This window comes from Microchirus variegatus, assembly GCF_963457635.1.
Source record: "Microchirus variegatus genome assembly, chromosome: 1".
In the NCBI taxonomy this organism is placed as follows: Eukaryota; Metazoa; Chordata; class Actinopteri; order Pleuronectiformes; family Soleidae; genus Microchirus; species Microchirus variegatus.
Genome location: NC_139802.1, coordinates 6,257,551 through 6,276,564, shown reverse-complemented (window position 1 = coordinate 6,276,564; position 19,014 = coordinate 6,257,551). Strand labels below are relative to the sequence as shown.

Here is a 19,014-nt window from a genome sequence, read left to right as displayed (position 1 = left end):
AAACACTCGACTGCCGAGTCACAGACACATGGGGATTTTTCTGTCCTCTCATACACTGACACATCTTTAGTCAAATCTACATTTTTGTGGTCAGCTACAGTGACAGGAGGACAAAAGATAAGCACCGTTCTTTAAAGCAGGGAACAAATGTAAAAATCATTTAGCATCACGAAGGTTTTCTGAGACGTGATGGCCCCGTGTTCTATTCTTGCACACTGACAGACATGTCGGGGCATGAAAGATATAATATAGCCCCATTGTGTGTGTGTCGAAAGGGTATTTTCCTGTCATGATGCTCCGTGGCTCATCATCCCCTGTACAGGCAGCAGCCTCAGGTATTTCTCTGCCTCTCCACCCCCACTCCCATTGTGTCTAAAGCCCTAAGGAGAGCAGACGGCTGCATGAAAACAAAACTACTTTCCCAGATTCACGTTTCAAATATGACATTTGTGCCAGCCTAACAGGCAGATGAAAGATGAAACTTAAGAAACTTAACCTGTCGCCCTGAAGACAAATATCCACGTTTCATTTGCCGACCACTGAGATTATTGTTCATTTCTCAGGGAAATATGAGAGCAAGCACAGTGTGAGGGGTGGGTGGGGTGTGGGGGAGGACGGGTGGTCACGAGTGTCACTATAATGCTTAGTGGTACAAAGAATGAGGATTAGCTAAATCCATTATATTTCTTCAAATTCTTTATGCGACTTAAATGTTTTCAGCGCTGTGTGGTCTGACTAAATCAAAACACAGTAACCAGGAACGTTTTCAGTGTCTGAGTAATGATTCAACATGTTGCTGGCTCCAAGTTAATCTCCTTTGTAACTTAATTCCTGTATTCCAGTATTATTAGTAGTAGTAGTAATAGAGAATAGACATATCGTTCACTCATACACCATACCCACTGGTCAAATAACTAACGTAATCCAAGTTTAAGCAGCTTTTTGACCAGTGATAATGTGTTTATTTGGCATTTAATCCAACATCCAAGTTTTGTTTTGTTTGCTTTTTGCCGTGATGCAAATTCTAGCATCATTGTCCTCATAGGACCTTTTGGTTACTGGAACCCTTTTGGAGGGTTCCTCCAAGAACCCTTTTAAAACCCTTTATTCAGGAAAGGGGTTTTAAAGGGTTCTCTGGATCAAAATGGTTCTTACTGGAACCATTAGTGTTACCAAGAACCCTTTCTTCGGGAAAGGGTTTTTCAGAAGCAAATGGTTCCTCAGCCCTTGTAGAAGGACACTTTTGGAACCTTTATTTCTAAGAGTGCAGCCACAAACATAGCCATGAATGTTTTGAGCAAACCCTACTCTGTATAACACAGAGCAGACCAACCACGGGCAATGACAACGCTGTTAAACGCCGGTTTTACCCGGATTCAAAAATCTCACGTAAACCCACCAATATTAATGTGGAAGACGCTTAAGATGTCAAATCTGTCACCTGTAAAAAACCTGTATCTTCTTAAATTCTGAAGCTTAACAAACCTTGGGCCTTGGGATGTGAGCAAGGAGCGTTCCCATGAGAGACAAACAGTTCCCATGATCTTGGCCCTGCAGCCATATTTGGCATGCTAATACCCACCAAATCTGACACATTACCAACAAACAGGAACAGGTGTCTTCAAAACAAGACTAAGTCTTAGTGATTAGGGTATCCCCCTTATGTGGCTCCTCGGGCAGCAGAGAGAAAAAATTATATGGTTAAAGAAAACCATGGCAGCTTAAATACAGAGAGCCAAAACACACACAGCACTGAAATGCTAACAAGTAATTATATGCTTGGACTCCTACTACACAACAGCACGGCAACGTATAAAATATGAGCCATTTTATATCAACGTCACTGAGGAAGGAAATCTCTGCACTGCTGGTATGATCTCAAAAATCTGATCTAAAAATATTCCGCAGAATGAAAAATATACAGTGTTTGCGTCTCACACAACAACGTGGCAGCATTGTTTTCTTCAGTCTCTGACCTCTCGCCTACAAAAGCTTTTTTGTTCCGTTGTTACATATATCCTGTTCCACATGTTAGCTTTGAGTGTGGCTCCGTTAATTGCCTGGAACAGCCGCTATTGAGTGGCAAATTCTCTCTCTGATAATTGCCCTAAATGCGGGTTAATATGTGGACCTGTGGTGCTGGGAGAGTAAGCTCAATACCGTTTAATGCTGACTCTTGGTTACATGAAATAGCAGACAGAGTGTTACACTTTAACCAGACTGGCTCAAGGCCACTGGTGCAACACACTGTATTTGCCTTTCAGTCGTCGCATTGTGCACTATATTTACTGTTAAATCAAAGGGAGAAAACATGTACGTGTTTTTTCCCCTTAAATGAGCATTTGAGGATAATGGGGTCAGCCGTCTAATCATGTGGATACCAAGAGTAGAACAAAGAGTTCACCAGAGAGAAATGTAGAAAACAGACTTTGATGATGATGATGACCTTGAGTGTAACATGTAGGAGGTTTCATCGGTAAAAATGTAATATACTACCTATAAGCATGCTTATGTAAGTGTATCATTTTGCTTTCAAATAATGAAAAATGCTTGTTTTATGCGTTAGTAAATGTTTGGATTTTATGCAAGGGTCTTGCTTTAAGGAGGCCGCCATCTTGACCCTACATACACCTGATGCATAAACCAATGGTGAAGAAGAAGAAGAAGTAGAAGAAGGGGAAAATAGCAGAGAGAGTGAATTAGATAAGAGAGTGTTTACATCCTTTCAAGGCCACCATAGTTCCCTGGAGCACTTGGGAAATCCAATTTTAGTCGGACTTAGATAATAATTCAGTTTCCTTAGTTCGTTAGTCTGACTAAAATCGAACTGATCTTAGTCGGACTAATGTACCTGGATAATGCAATTCATAGTCTGATTACTCCTGCATGTATACACTCAGTCAGACATACATGGCCAATAAATCGATTTTCTCCTCCACACTCTGACTCGGCAGGTTGTCCGATTGCCAGTCTTAGTCAGACTATGGCCTTAGCTTGATTAAACTGCGCATGTTAACGTACTGGCTGAATTTTAAGATCTGGGCCATACTTTCCACGTTCTGTGTCAGTGGAGAGGCACTCCACGTTTCCACATGCACTCGTATGCCCACAGTGTTGTGTTCATACTCAACGAGGGTCCACATCAGTTCAGCAGTTTACACACGTACACTGGATCTGACATGTTTGTTTTAATTTTTATGTCCTGATATTCTTTTAGTGCTGAGTTGTACATGTGTGGGAATACTAGTGAACTTTCTAACATTACCAAGCATCCCTGGTTAACCTCATCTTTGTTGTGGGTGCCACCAACAGGACAGGAATGTGTTATGCTACAGGAAACGTGCACAGTCCATAAGGTCTATGTGTACTCTTTGTCAACATAGGATCCATGCAGACTTATTTTAACTCTCGCAGACCTCTCCAGACAAGTGGAAAATAAGACCTAGGCAGCTAGTCAGATTGCCTGACTTGCCTTTCCTCTTACAACAGACGTGACATTTGAACAATCATGCAGCCATCATATGGCGTGTGACTCATGAAACCCTCCTTGTCGCAACCTGAGAGCATGTCATATTCCAAACATGCAGACACTACAGCTAGCTGCAGACAGACAGAGTGTGAAACGTCAGACAATGATTTTCTTCCGACTTCATTCCAGGACAACAGCCACTGTGAATGCTACGCAACTGAACTTAGTTCAGAGGTTTTTCTGGGATACAGCTCGAGGCTCCGCTCGGCATGAATCTGTTCTGTCTGGATAACCACCTTCATGTGATTAACACGCTCAGCAACCTCTTTGTACCCTCAAACTCCAACATTACATGTTATGTGCAGCCCAGAGTATGAGCGTCAACGTTATTATGCCGGGCCTGATACTGGAACGTCCACATGAATTACATAACAAAATATCAAGTTGCAAGCAGGTGACAGACAGTCCTGTCCTCAGCAGCAGTAACAGCAGCAACGTGTGCAGGGTTCATTTTCACCCAGTGCATTTATTTAACATAGAGGAACTGTTTGGCTTGAAATTAAAGTCACCGATACATGTGGAAAAACATGTGTTTTCTGTACATCTGAGCCGTACAGGTAACCAGGAGGATGGTATCAATACATAAATAGTTCTGTGCTAACATTGAATGTTGCTGTAAGTGTAAGTGTCTATAATAAAAAACAAAAGTGTTGGCATGATTTCAGCTTTGTTTACCTGTTCTCTCCTTTTGTGTTTGAGGGTGGAGGGTGCAGGACAGTCTGGTTGTCCTCCATGTCCACGACACATTTTGTGTTCAGTTCAATTTCTGCGAGAAGAGAAGTTTTTTGTTGGATGAAGTGAAGCAGACAGAGAGCGGGGGTGTGAAAAGTTTAAAGGAAAAAAAACAAAAAAAAAAACAACAAAAAAAACCCCAGCTTCGTATAACCACACTGAAGTCTGAGGAGCAGCAATGGCGAAAAAGCAACTTTATGAACGAAGGTTACGAACCATAATGTTGTCAGACTTACCTCTGCGGTTCATGGGCCGAACTCTCACCGCAACTTTTACCTTTGTATCCGACATTTTCGGCCACTTTTCCACTGCCACCCCCGTCTGTCTATGCGCCCGAAGCTCTCAGTGAAACACAGTGAAAGCCGCGGCCACAACAACCACGGGGTTTTCTGCCGGGGTTAAAATAAAAAGACTCTGTTCAAACAAAATAGTCCAGACTTCGAGGAGATAAGAGCGCTACATGTCCGCGTCGCTGTATATCCACTCGGGCTTTTCTTCTTGTACAGAACCAGTGTCCTGCTCCAGGAACAGGCAGCATCTCCACCGCCATCTTCCACTGGGAGCACGACTGCGATCCTCGCTCCCTCACTGCTGCACGCACACACACACACACACGCACGCGCACAGACAGACACACACACAGGGAGGGAGGGAGGAGAGAGAGAGCAGACATATTTATTTATTTTCAAAACATAATTATTCCATCATATACCAAGGCTGTTCAACTTAAGGCCCGGGGGCCAGATCAGGCCCTTCAAGCACTTTGGACCGGCCCTGCGGCCCATTAACCCATAAATAATGAATGAATTATTAAAGGTGCATTATGTAATAAATCTAAAGCAACTGGTCATAAAATCCTCCTAATATGTCACAGAGGCTTAGGAATAATATTCATATAAAAAACTGAACTCACCACCAACAACAACAGTACAGTCAAAATATTTGCATTAAAAAAAAACTTTTGCAGACTGCAAATCATGTTTATGTTTTGAAATCATGTTTTTTGCATGTGGCGCCACCTACCGCCGTCTACCTATCATTGCAGTCAGTAGAGTGTCAGCTGCATAGCAACCACGGGTTGCCAGTTACGTCAGAAAACTAAACCTAAAAGACCACTTTTTAAAATTTTAATGTAGTAACCAATTTTGGCCACATTCTTACATATGGCACCTTTAAAAAGCCAATAAAACCATAGCTTCGTCTATTTCTGGCACTGTGTGACACTTTGCGTCCCTTTTTGGCAAATACTAGTACAGCTGTAATTGTAGGCCGGCTATGTATGTACCAGTATGTACCAGACAAAAGGGAAAGACAAAAAAGTCATGATGATTTATAGGTAAGAATGCAAAAAAGAGGGTATATTATTAGTATTTTATGAAACACACACACACACACACACACACACTGCATATTTCATAAACAAAACCTGACATCAGATTAATAATACCCATAAAAAATACCATTAAACACTGACATTTTGAGAGAGGTTTACGCTGAGTGCAGATAAGAGAATGTAAGCACTCATTAAGTGAATCCTCAGTGCTAACTATGTCTATTTTGCAGTAGTTCCCCGTCTCTTCCCATGTGGCCCATTAAACTGAAGGAATTTCCACTTGTATAACACCATATTACAGGGCTATGACCTCACAACCTTATGGCCTTGTTCTTGTTTTCCTTTATTTGTCTTAAAAGGTGAAAGTATTCAGAATAAGGCAAGAAAACAATAATAATAATACTAATAATAATTAGTTTGACATGTTTGTACGTAACCACAAGCAGGATATATAGTATTTACTGTATTCACAGTAACCTTTACTTAGTAAAATAGTTTTACTCAATGATGAAAGTTTGAGGCTGAACATGAAAGTATTGCAATTGTTTTTAATAGATGACCTCGGAATTCTCTCACAACTTTAAACCAACTGCCCTAAGATTTAAGAGACTGACAGTAAAACACTTTTGTTTAACAAACAAATACATTTCTTGATATAACTATTGAAGAATTTAAAATGATCAAATGTCCGGTTCACTAAAGTCATAGCATATACAAGCATACACCTTGAATCTGAGGAAGCTAAATGAAACTCAACTATCATTAATTAGATTTTGTTTGATTTTCCCACTGTGACCTCTCAAAATGGCTGCTGTGCAAAGTGCATATAGTTGAAGGATTTCTTGTCCACATGTTTTTTTTTTGTGTGTGTGTATCATGGAAGTTTAAGTCGCCTTTATAATGCAATGGATGAGACAGATAACTTATGTCAAGAGCTTTCCTGTTCACACTCGGCTTATTCTTGTCACTGACTTCCATTTCACTACTCTAGTCCAGTTCATGCAGGAGCTACATCACAGATGCAGCCTCAGATTTAGGAAAGTACATCTTCACTGCATGATCTCCACTGTCCAGAATGATGAGCGTGTTGTTGAGGGACACCAGTCCAACGGGTCGGATAAGATGGTCTCCTACTAGAGGGGTCAGGATTGACTCGTTCTCCAGCCTCTTCAAACTCCAAATCATCCCCTGTGTAGAGTCGACCAGCAGCAGGTCTCCGGCTGGGTCAAAGGTCACACCTGACATGTTGAGCCTCACTGTGGACTGCAGGCTTAGGCTGAAACTGTCCGTCTCATAAAGGAGCTGGAAGTCTTTGGTAAACACTCTCAGTCTTGTGTGTTGTTGCGTCACCGGTGACCGCGTGTCCTCCGTGAAGTGCTCCATCACCGCGGTGTTCCCTGTCACCTGACAGCAGGCCACTGCTTTCGGCTGCTGGAGCTCAGAGAGAACGGTGCGACGCTCCAGAACACGACCACCAGCAAAGTCCACTTTTATTTGAGACAGCGTGCCCGCCTGGACGTCTGAAACCAGGACGTGCCCCCGGCCGTCTGTGTCCACACCCCAGGGCATCTGGAAGGAACCCTTGACCGTCAAAACGTGGTGTCCTCTGGAGGTGAACACTTTCACAGCTTTATCTCCTGCATCTGTCACCACCACATAACCACAGGGTGTCACTGCCACGTCCACTGGGTAACAGATCTCCCCACTGGCTTGTCCTCTTTGTCCAAAACTATTCAACCGTCTACCCTGTGGACAAAACACCAGCACCCTCTTCTCTCCATCATGCACCACCACTATTCCACCCGAGGTCCCTAAAACAGCTATTCCAGTCGGGTTGATGAGAGTACCCCAGCCGCCAAAAGCTGCAGAGAAGTTCAGGCCTGATGAGCTTGCTCCTGCAGGCGACCTACAGCCTTGTTTTGCCCTGCAAGGAGGAGGAGGAGGAGCAGAGGATTTGGGAGTCCAGGACAACAGCAGCTCCTGGAGGTCACAAAGAACCTGGCAGTGGGAGGTGCTGTCAACGCTGCACAGCTGTCGACAGAACGGGCACTCCAGCTTCCTCAGGAGAGGGTGGGACAAAGCTTTGATGCATTCCAGACACAGCACATGGCCGCAAGCAAGGTTCTGCGGCCTGCGTTCCCTCTGCTGTCTGCAGAACTTCTCGAAGCAGACTTTACACTCCAGCAAGTTAATCTGGATCTCTCTCAGGATACCGTCAGAGCTGCCACGCCATTGTGCGGCCATGGCTGAAATGTCCTTTCCACAGTCAGCTGATGCAGAAAGAAATAAGCAGCCTGATCATTTGAGCTAACCCTAACCCTGCGAATGATGAACAGAGGGTGAATAGAGCTTACACACTCATGTCCTGTGCTGTAGGCCCAGAAGATCACGTGACACCTTACACGGCTTTCCTGTACAGCACTGCAGCTCTCTGCTGCCCTCCTTTGGAGATCCGATTTAGACAGTGGACAAGTTGAGGGTAAATTATTGCAGCTCCTGCCTTGTTTTTGAACATCACATTCTTCTCAGAACACACTGAACAGACTGTGTTCCTTTTTATGTTTTTTTTTTTTTTTTGTAATTCTTAGATAACCCAAAGATGTCTGGCTGGATTCAAAGCCAGTGCCTCCAACAGGTGTTACACAACATAACTTTGTGATTTTAAACTCAGTGTGGGGGTGATTTTTTTCGCAACAGACTTGATTTCTAGCTGCAGCTCCGCTACCGACGTTAGTCTGAATTTTACAACGTGCATGCAAGCAAAGGTAACATTAGCTGTACCTTGAAATACATGTTGTTGCAGGTCGGCATGAGGTGGCTATTTCTGTCTGCGTTTTCATGGTGTGCAGACCGAGTGAAATCTGATCCTAGACAGGCTGAGTCAGCCATTCTGGCACTAGTCTGCTGCGGCACTGTGCTTATCAAAGGGCAAGCAAGGTCACTGATGCAAATTGAGTGAATATGACAACAAGCCATCTTGTTAAATACTTTTTTTTTTTTTAGAATGTTTTTTTTTGCACGTTTTTTTTTGCACAAACCTATTAGTGATAGTGAATTTGACCTCTGCATTTAACATCCTTTTTACACACAAACTGGACACAGGAGGCAGCACTTCTCTGCAACCAGGAGCAATGGGAGATTGGATTGACCCTTAGTAAATATATTTGCTTCTTATAGTGGCATATACACTACCTTTCAAAAGTTTGGGGTCACTTAGAAATGTCCTTATTTTTGAAGGAAAAGCACTTTTTTTGTCAATGAATATAACATTAAACGAATCAGAAATACACTCGATACATTGTCAATGTGGTAAACAACTATTCTAGCTGCACACGTCTGGCTTTTAATGGGATATGTACATAGGTGTATCAAGCCCTATTTTCTATTCATTTTGCAACTCTTTTGATGAATAAAAGTGTGACTTTTAATGGAAAACACAAACAAATTGTATAGGTGAACCATTATCATGCAGCTCTGTTTGTGACACCCCAGACGTTTTCTGGAATAACTCACATGAGTTAAACAGGAGATGCAAAACCGTTTAATATGTCTTAATATATCACAGTGAAAAAAAAAGAATAGCACAAGTCATTTTCTGCTGGACTGTGTTTGGCAAATGACATCATCAGAGACAATGTACCATTCATAGTCTAATGTAACGTGGTCCATTCCACAGAGGTCAGTGTCTGGATTGTCAAGAATTATGAGGGGTCAGTTTATCTGTAGAGAAATGCTAAAATAAGAGACAGAAGAATCAAACCCAAAAGTTTAGTCTTAATTCAAACCGAGAAAAGAATACAAAAAAAAGACCACTAAAACAGGCACAGGGGGTGAGTTACAGAGAAAGAGATACAAATGACAATACTGGCATTCTTGAGTGTGGTGTAATACAAAGTTCAGGCAACTACTCTTAACATTTTCCTACCAAAACAATTGATTTGATTTGACACGGCTATGGAAATGAAAAAATATGCACCGACAAGAAGATCAGCATTAAAACAAAACCACCTGCACACTGCAGCAGGAGCCAGAGAACACATGCAGGAATTTAATCGCCCACCATTATCATTATTACAGTGAAAAAGAAAAATAGCAGCCACAGATGGACAGAGAGAGTAAAATCACGCAAGGTAATGATGACTCACAATATATCAAACAGTACAGAGAGAACATTCTGAAAAGTGCTTAAACCGTGTGCTTTTGCTTTGGGCCAAACAAAAACTCTGTTGATGATCCCCGTTGAGCGGAAAAACTTGAAATTCTGACCACATTCAAGATTTAAAAAAAAAAAACACACAAAACAAGCGCTAACGTCTACAATGTACACACAAAAACTACGACAGGTACTGATTAAAAGACATGAGCCTTTCTGTGCTATTAACATAGTGGCTCCAATTAGCGTGATCAACTCCACATCATGGCTTTTAACATTGAAATATTCAGAACCGACACACTAGAGTTAAGGCTGGTGTAAACCAGTCACATGTACATCAACCATCAATGATAAACTGTAGGTAGGTGATATATTGTAGGATAAATGTTTGGAAATTATAGTTTATCAGCTACAATGATCATGCAGTCACATCTACAATTGGCTGTATTTATGGTCACTTGTTTTCTCACTCACTCACTCACTCACTCAGTCACTCTCACACACACACTCCACTATTTCTCTCTGTCGTCACACAAACACACAAACCAGTGATCAGTGGTTCAGGAGCTTTTAGGACAACAGCACAAAGATGAGTGAGCATCTCTGTAGTCCAACCCTCACATCACTCCTAATAACACTGCATGGACCTGTTTATTCACTCAGGAGGACTGTCTCCACTCCCTCTACTACAGGCAGGGGCTTTCTAGACTTCAGTTACACCAGGAAGTGGTAGTATCTTAAAAGCCCACTTCAACCTGTGATCCTTACTTCACATGGGTTTTTTTTAAGGGTGAGTTGTGGAGTCACCCACCACCCTCTGGCTTTGTACCCTACTGGCCGTCCAGGCCGTTGAAGGATTTGGTCTTTCTTGAGTCCTTCCCTCTCCGTCTGGGTATAGGGCTATCTTCATCCATCACACTCTCTCCTGTAACATGACCATCATTTACTCATGATGTTGAGAAACATCAACAAAAAAAAACAGACTGTATATGAAATGGGCATAGTTGAAAGATAAGTCAATATATGCATATACCGTGAATGGACTTATGAAGTGTTAGTTTTCCTCTAAAAATGACATCAGACTTAAAACATTATAAATCAAGTAAGCTCATTTTCCCATAGACTTCCATTCAAGTTATTTTTGCAACCAGTGCAATTAACTTCACTTTTCATACTGGACTCCTACCCCTATTTTCACATACAGTTTATAGAATGAAAACACTACTTTAAAATACTAGAGGTAATTTCAAAGTTTAAGTTGGAAAAATTGATGACTGATAAATGACAGTGAAGTCACTGTACCTTTATATGCTTGTGACACATGATCAGGAGATTCCGAGTAATTGCTGTCCTCCCATTCTGAGAGGCTCTGAGAGGAGAGGAGGTTCAGACACATGACACACTCAACAATAAATTGGACAGGAATGACACTGTGAACTTCATATTCTCTGAGTTTCCTCACGAGAGAACCAGCGAGTTCCACAGCTCGCATTGGCCCTGACGCTGTATTTGAAGTGAATGCAGAGTAATGTTACCGTTTGTTTTTGGCCTGAAGCACAAGGTTGAAATGGAGGCATTATCTCCTCAGGCAAAAATACAGATTCGAGCACAGTGAGATAACTGCTTATTTTATGAATTATGCAAACACAAGAACCAACAAGTACCTTAAAAATGTTTCCAAAGACATGAAAGGTTAACATACTTTTGAAAATGGATTACTATTCTTTCACAAAGGATTAGCAGACTTTACAAGGTCAAAGACAACGAAGACATTCATATTTAAAAGGATTACATACCTTTTCCGTTGGACCATAATTTTCCGCATACCACTGCATTACATATAGGCAAAGGAATGTAATGAACGCCTTAAAACAAATAAACACATAAAATGATTAATGGATAAACACATGTGGTGTAAGTGCACATTAATTGATTAAGTTAAATGTTGCTGTACATGATATCATACGCATAACTGCAGAACACAATGGAATAAAAACTGCACTGTGATCTTACCACGCACAGAAGCCAGAGGATCACATAGAGAATCTGTGTTTTTGAGAACAAATCCTGTCCAAACTTAATACAGGCCAAGGCCTCCAGAAATGCAATTGCCCTGTGAAAGAAAAACACATATAACCAAAACCTCTGACCTATATGCAGTTAACGTTCAGGTATACTACAGTTCACACAGAAATATGCAGTGAAGTATTTACTGTGTTTAGGTTTTAAATCATTTAAAATATGTTTCACTTACCCAAACACCCAACACTGGGTCCCAACTCTCTTGCACTGCGTGTCTGTTAGGTATGCATAATACTGTCTACAGCGAAAACAAACAGTGCAACGGTTAAAACAACTGCTGTTTTCTGCTGACCAACAGTTTTGTCAACAGTCAAAACAAGGAACTAAAACTTACAGTTGACAACAAAATCTGTGTTTTATTTTTACCTCACTGTTGGAGCCGTGATGATCCCAACAAACAAGATTCGACACCAGCTCAGAGCGTGGCTGGCAGGAAAGACAAATATGTGCTTGAGGAAGAACGTGTTCAACTCGGTCAGCTGTGGATAAAGAAAACACAACCAAATGATGATGTTTTCAACGTTAGATGGCTTCAAGTACCGTTTTTAGTCTGGATACACGAAACTGCCAAATATTTGTAGGTGTTATTTTTGGTAAATAATTAGATTATGTATTAGGGAACACACAGTACATCTCCTTCAAAACAGACATGCTGATGTCATAGAGGGAGAAACATGTGTGTTATGTTCCATTTCTATGAGCCAGGAGGTCGAGCCAGACTGCTGTGCCCTAAAACCAGCCCACTTTAAAAGGAATGCAGCATTATTATGGTTACACCTGTGCTGTACGTTAGGACACCTGGCAACCATACTAAATTATTAGCAGAAGCAATAAAAGGTCAAGCAACTCAGCCTGAAAGTGAAAGGAGACGGTGTTGACAATTATGTTTTAATGTCCGTATGTTTCAAGTAAACTAATGTTACACTGCATTTATGACAAATGCATTGTTTGAGAAGCGTTTGAAACCACTTCTACATATAATTTGGGTGGAAGTTAGGACACAAATAATCAAGTGTTTTCTTACAGTGCAAGTAACGCTCGACCTGACACCATTAGTGGGCATTATTGTGCATGTTCCTCATGTCTGTACTGGAAAATAATGAGAGGAAGAACGGCTGCTGTGCCATTCACTCATTTGGCCTGAAGCCTGCGTGGCTGAACCCTGGAGAACAGCTCAACTGTCACTACACCAATCAGAGCGTAGGAGTCCTGTCACTCCTCAGTTCACTCTCCTAGGCGAAGTAATTACTCTGCAAAGCCTCAAGACAGTTGGGATCTTGTTGAGTAAGAGAACCAGAGTGATGATATTGTTTCATAACTGTACAAAAATGACAGCTTTCATTGCCATGGCAGCTAGTGGCTAAAATCTTTTTGGCACTCATAGCTGACTCTCTGGTGGGGTGCGATGGAGCGTACTCAAATTCTCCATTCACAGTTCTCTCATTACCATAAATTGGCTTGAGTAATCCTGCCTTCTTTTGCTCGTGTTAGATTAGCTGCTAATGTGCAGACGGCAAGACACTCATTCATTATATGGATCCGCGAGGTGAAATTGGATCCACGCGGTTTTAGATTTCAATAATTGGATTAGTCAAAACTAAGCAGGCAGAGCATATCGGATGATCTCGCCACTTGTCAGCGCCGCCCGATCACCATGAGACGGTGACAGGATTTCTCACAAGCCCACCTGCCAGATGATCATGAACAGATAGACGCCCGTCACTCGCTGCAGGGAGGACTTCGGGTCAAGCCAGCGTACATAGGTCCAGCTCGCAGGAGTGAACTGTAACACGGCGCGTTTTATCTTCCCTGTGGTGGTGTGGATGTCCCTGGATCGGAAATGCAAGAGGATGGGAGGGGGGGGGGGGGTTGCAGATGGATTTACAGTCAGTATTATTCCAGATGAAAGTGATGTCATTTTATCAGTCAGTACACTCATCCCTGATGAACAGGTGCGATGATATTATGATATTACAAAAAAACAGTATTAATCTTAGGATTGACCTCATATGATTTGCTAGACAGATAAATGATATTACAAAAAAATGGAAAAGCAAATTAAATATATTATATTGCACATAATCAGCTAAAATGTTACGTAATCTGACTTTTCACATTAAAAAAACTGCATTTTGTTAAAGTAAAGCTGGTTCATCCTTCCTGAACTTGTATAACAGAGCAAAACAAACTCAAATTCACTGATGTACACTGTCTGAGTATGTTTAAAGTGATTGAATTCAAAACCAGATAAGAATCTTAACGCTGTTGTATTTAATGTACAGAGTCATACTTAATACTGGCCCAGTGGTAGGTCCTCATCTCCAAAAAGCGACACACAGTCATGCCAAGCCAGATGCCTCCTCCATTACAGAGCAGAATGTCCAGAATCACCTGGTCCCACCAGCACTCAGCAAAGTTAGGCAGCAGATGCATGAAAAAGAGCTACATAAACAGAGGAAAGTACGGCAATGAGTGTCCAAAAGAAACTGTAAACTGTTGAGCCTCAGAAATAAACTATTGGTTGTACAAAACGGCAAACACCCGAATTCCACCACATAATCCACTTACACCAGCTTTGGTGACTTAAATGTATTGTTCGCAGTGCTAAGGCAAAAAGACAGAGACAGACAAAGTGTGTGGTGTGTGTGTGTGTGTGTGTGTGTGTGTGTGTGTGTGTGTGTGTGTGTGTGTGTGTGTGTGTGTGTGTGTGTCCCTGTACCTCAGTGAGCTCCCAGGTAATACTAATGGTCCAGCACAGCCCATAGCTTCTGATGAGCAGGGCCTTCATTCCCCAGCCCCAGAAATGACTGAATGCAAATATGTCGAAATGGCTCAGGATTCGCTCCCATGTGATCACATGGCAGTTCACAGCATACTCCTGCAGAGAGCAGCACACACACACACACAGCCTCATTTACCGTGACTGACAATCTCCAACTAGTGCAGTGTAAATCAAAAATTATTTTGTCAGTAAGCCAAAAAAAGAAAAAAAAACCCACCCACCATTACGTCTGCTTCTCTCTTGGCATAGCGCAGGTTTGGGTCCAACCAATACATGAGCTGCTTCACCTGATGCCAGTTGAGGAAGATGATGAAAACCAGGAACAGGAAGTAGAGGACACTCAGACCTTTAGCACCAACAGGGCATAAGCATAAAGAGTTATTTAAGGTCACATTAACAGACACAGTCCTGCACTCACAGACTCAAACACTCACCAAAAACTATTCTCCATATCGCTGGATGTGGTCTGGTGAATGGCCCTAACAACAAAGAACACAGTGTTGAAGATCTTGTATAACCAAAAGTACAGTTCAACATAGGTTACACATAAGAGACTCTAACAAAGCAGCTTTTTGTCTATCTTATACTTCTATTACAAAAAAATTACTCATTATTATTTGAGTTTATTTTGATTATAAATTCAAAATATAAAGCCCCCATATTATTTTGTCAACAAACCAAAGATACAACCTGGACTGGAAAATAAAATGGCAGTTATTTGCAATTTGCACACAGCCTGTGCTACTTTTATTCCTCTTATATTGGGCTTGTGAAGAATCTTTAGATTAACCAAAAGCCCCCGACAAAACAATATAATAATTTCCTTGTCTTTTTTAGTGCCTACCATTGGGAAATGCCAACACACTTATGATAAGGAAGAAGGAGGTGACCAGGATGAGCCCCACCCAGATATTACTGTCAGTGTTTCCATCATCTCTGCAGAAAGACAAGACACAGAAATATGCTCACATACTGAAGTTTACATGACAAACCAATTTATTAGTAAACCGTAACGTCCCCCTCCAGGGCTGTAGTGATGCAATGACATTACATTAGATTTACAGGAAAAAATGTATGACTTTATGTCCCATTTCCTAGCAAATTATATGGTTACATTTAATTTACAGAAAAGGGATGTTTTAAAATACTGTGTTTTGAGCAAAATGACAGAGACAAAGCCTATGTTTACGGTGTATTTTCTTAAATCGTCTTACTATACATGTGGTGTTTCAGGGCCATAAAGGCAAATGGTGCAACAGAAAACTTTTTGAAACAAACAACAAAAACATAGATGAATAATTGATTGTTTTGAAATTGAAACAAAGCAATTAGGATTTTTTTTCAAAGGCTGCAATATTTGCATTTAGGAATTTGTTTCAAGCTACAATCTTGCATTAAAATACAAATTAGTATTTTTTTTTAATGGCAGCTTGCAAAGTAATGCTCCATCTTATTTGAACTAAGAATGGGAATCAGTATCAGTCAATATGGTATTAAAAATGGTATCGTCCCATCCCTGGTTTGGATGATCAAAAACAGAAAATCTGAGACATGACTAGTAATGAGTTGTTCAGCCCTATTTTGATATACATTATATATATATAGTGTTTTTACGTCTGTTCGGTTGTTCTTTTGTCTCTTCAACAATAAATTAATTGTGATGCACAACAGAGATGGGGGGTGGGTGAAGCTTCTGACAGCAAACAGTTGTCAACACTGGACTGACAAATACAACAAAAACATTCTGATTCATCCGCTTAAATCAGCGATTAATGACAATAAATTGTCAATAGCAACGACCGGGAAAGTGACGCGAGTGTCTACACGCAGATGTTAAGTCACACCGCGTGAGAAAAGCCAGTCAAGAGTCAGAGCATCACTAACACATACTGCTGCTAGCTGCCGGATGCTAATCAAGCTAACCCCCCACCCACCCGCCCGCGGAGCTAACAGTTAGCTGTGAGCCACTTACCTAGCGAAGGCGAAGTACATGAGGCTGAGCACCGTGCATGTCAGCAGCGTGATCGTGTGTGGCTTGTAGAAGAAGTCTAAGGTGATATCTTCCACCTGCTGCTCGTTTATCATGCGGAAATGCATCCTGTAGTTCACATCATCCTTGCTCAAGGTGTGGGATCCGCTGTACGCGGACGCCATTGCAGCAGCAGCGGCGGTGGGAGGAGGAGAAGGCGGCGTTTAGCCAGCAGTGACTAGCAGCAATACACTAGGACACTGCTATACACCGCTATACACCGTTACACACACAGGAAGCAGTGTGTGAATACACACACGCCGTGTGTAAATGGTGTAAATATGACATCCAGCTGAGCAGAGCCGTAGGTGTACTGCGCCCTCTGACACCAACTGTCACCCTGCGCGTGCACGCGTCCTGTTCACACATGACACAGGAAACGTTATCTCATTTATGCTGCATAAACAAAACAAATATATTAGACCAGCACCCAAAACCACAGCTGCCCTCAATTAACACTATTATTGTTATAATAAGAAATTAATAACATTAAAAAATAACTAAAATGTTCTTTTAAAGGTGCATTATGTGATAAATCTAAAGAAACTGGCCATAAAATTCTTCTAATATGTCACAGAGACTCAGGAATAATGTTCATATAATATCACCTGTTGTTAACAACAGTACAGACAAAATATTTGCATTAAAAAATATATCTTGCAGACTGCAAATCATGTTTATGTTTTGAAATCATGTTTTGGCATGTGGCGCCACCTACCGCCGTCTACCAATCATTGCAGTCAGTAGAGTCTCAGCTGCCGAGCGACCACGGGTTGCCAGTTACGTCAGAAAACGAAACCTAAAAGACCTCGGTATTTTGAATTTGAATGTAGTAACTGTTTTTGGCCACATTCTTACATATGGCACCTTTAATTGTGGAATGTTATGCCCAGTGAGACAGCTCACATTTGGGAATAAAAAAATTCAGTTTAATTGCCAAATAAATATCAAGTTTTTTGTTTTTTTTACATTTCTAAAATATATTTTTTCTATAAAAAAAAAAGAGAAAAAAAAAGTACATGTTTAGCACTGTACATATGACTGTTTAAGACAGGGGTGTCAAAGTCAAATGACCAGGGGGCCAATGATCATCTCGTCTGGTCAAGAGGGGGGCGGCCTCGAGAAAAAAAGTGGGGAAAAAACTGTTTCATATAAAATGATGTATACTTCACAATAAAAACATACATAAAACATTTTTAATATATGTAATTTAATGTCGAGTGTAATAATAAAGCAATAATTACAACTGAATGTCTTATTACTGTTGCAGTTGGTGCGCGGGCCACATGTAATTGATTGGCGGGCCACCAGTTTGACACCACTGGTTAAGAGAACACAACATCACAGTCACTTACATCACAACATAAAGTCAAGAAAACGACGTCCGTCCAAGTGGTTTTTTAGTTTTTCAAATAACTAACAGAAGAAGAAAAGGTTGTTGTTGTTGAAGTTTTACTTTAATTTTACATAAGTAATGTTGCTGCATTAATTCAAGGTAAATATCTGCTGTAGAATTGAACATGGCCAAATGTTTCAAAGAAAGATCAAAGTTTTGTTAGATCTAAGTCAAAGCCATAGTCATTTACAGCAGGCTGTACACGTAGAGGTGTATTGTGGTTGAGAAATGAAGACTGTGGGAAGATGAGTCAGTTTTTAAAATACTTTATCACACTTTGAAGTTCAATGTCATCCTTTGTCATCACAGTTCAAAGTTCTCCTTGTCCTGTAGCTTTATTCATCTCTCACATAGGGTAGTGTTGTATAAAAGGGATATTTGAGTAAAAGTACAAGTATGTTACCAGAAATGTATTTTATAAGTCACTTTTATAACAATACTCATGTACTTAAGTATATCAAAAGTCATTTGCTATTCTAAAATGTTATGTTTTAGAAGTAAAAGTATTAAAAAGTTGCAATTTGTTTTTGTGAAGTCTCTGATATGAATAAGTGCCTTGTACTTTATTTATTCATTTGTTTATTATTTAATTATTATCATTATTATTTTCATCCATTTATTTTATATAATGGTCTACAGCCTTGTAGGATGCACATGTCCCTGTCAGTGTATAATGTGTAACTGCAAATACAACTATTAAACTATAAAAAAAATAAAAATAAAACTTAAAAACAAACTTCTGTCAGGAAAGTCTTTGAAAAGATACTAATTTGTTGTGTCAAGATGTTAGTGTCAGATTATTTATTATAATAAGGGTGATGAACGCTGGTTGGAGGGGCCCCCTGTGAATGTTTGCATCAGGCCCCAAAAGACTCTAGAATCGCCTCTGGCCATGTAAAATGTTGAAGTTTCTGAGCGTGTTAGGACTTGACCTTTCTCACATCCTTTCAATAGTATTCTTGACCCTTTCTCTTTAAA

General features: G+C 40.8%; 3 protein-coding genes across 4 annotated transcripts in view; all 3 read right to left on the bottom strand.

The window, feature by feature from the left end:
* Positions 1–4,804, bottom strand: part of kif13a (kinesin family member 13A) — a 45,026-nt gene extending 40,222 nt beyond the window's left edge. For both annotated transcript variants that reach the window (XM_083890987.1, XM_083890988.1), the window contains exons 1-2: positions 4,498–4,804; positions 4,205–4,295 (exon numbers count right to left, since the gene is read on the bottom strand). In XM_083890987.1, coding sequence (XP_083747113.1) covers positions 4,205–4,295; positions 4,498–4,552 — 146 coding nt within the window. In that variant the 5' untranslated portion in view covers positions 4,553–4,804. The remainder of the gene's footprint in view (positions 1–4,204; positions 4,296–4,497) is intronic.
* Positions 4,805–5,891: 1,087 nt separating this feature from the next.
* LOC310931771 (E3 ubiquitin-protein ligase NHLRC1-like) lies at positions 5,892–7,900 on the bottom strand. The gene has a single exon (XM_083895000.1). It carries the CDS (start codon positions 7,836–7,838, stop codon positions 6,603–6,605), a length of 1,236 nt encoding a protein of 411 aa, XP_083751126.1. The 5' UTR covers positions 7,839–7,900; the 3' UTR covers positions 5,892–6,602.
* Positions 7,901–9,255: 1,355 nt separating this feature from the next.
* Positions 9,256–16,765, bottom strand: ptdss1a (phosphatidylserine synthase 1a; the record flags this gene model as incomplete). The annotated part of the gene is made up of 13 exons (XM_083894428.1): positions 9,256–10,672; positions 11,050–11,116; positions 11,544–11,612; positions 11,761–11,860; positions 12,002–12,067; positions 12,196–12,308; positions 13,517–13,658; positions 14,120–14,271; positions 14,549–14,707; positions 14,833–14,957; positions 15,046–15,090; positions 15,456–15,547; positions 16,584–16,765. 13 exons carry the CDS (start codon positions 16,763–16,765, stop codon positions 10,578–10,580), a joined length of 1,407 nt encoding a protein of 468 aa, XP_083750554.1. The 3' UTR covers positions 9,256–10,577.
* Between the last annotated feature and the right edge of the window lie 2,249 nt (positions 16,766–19,014).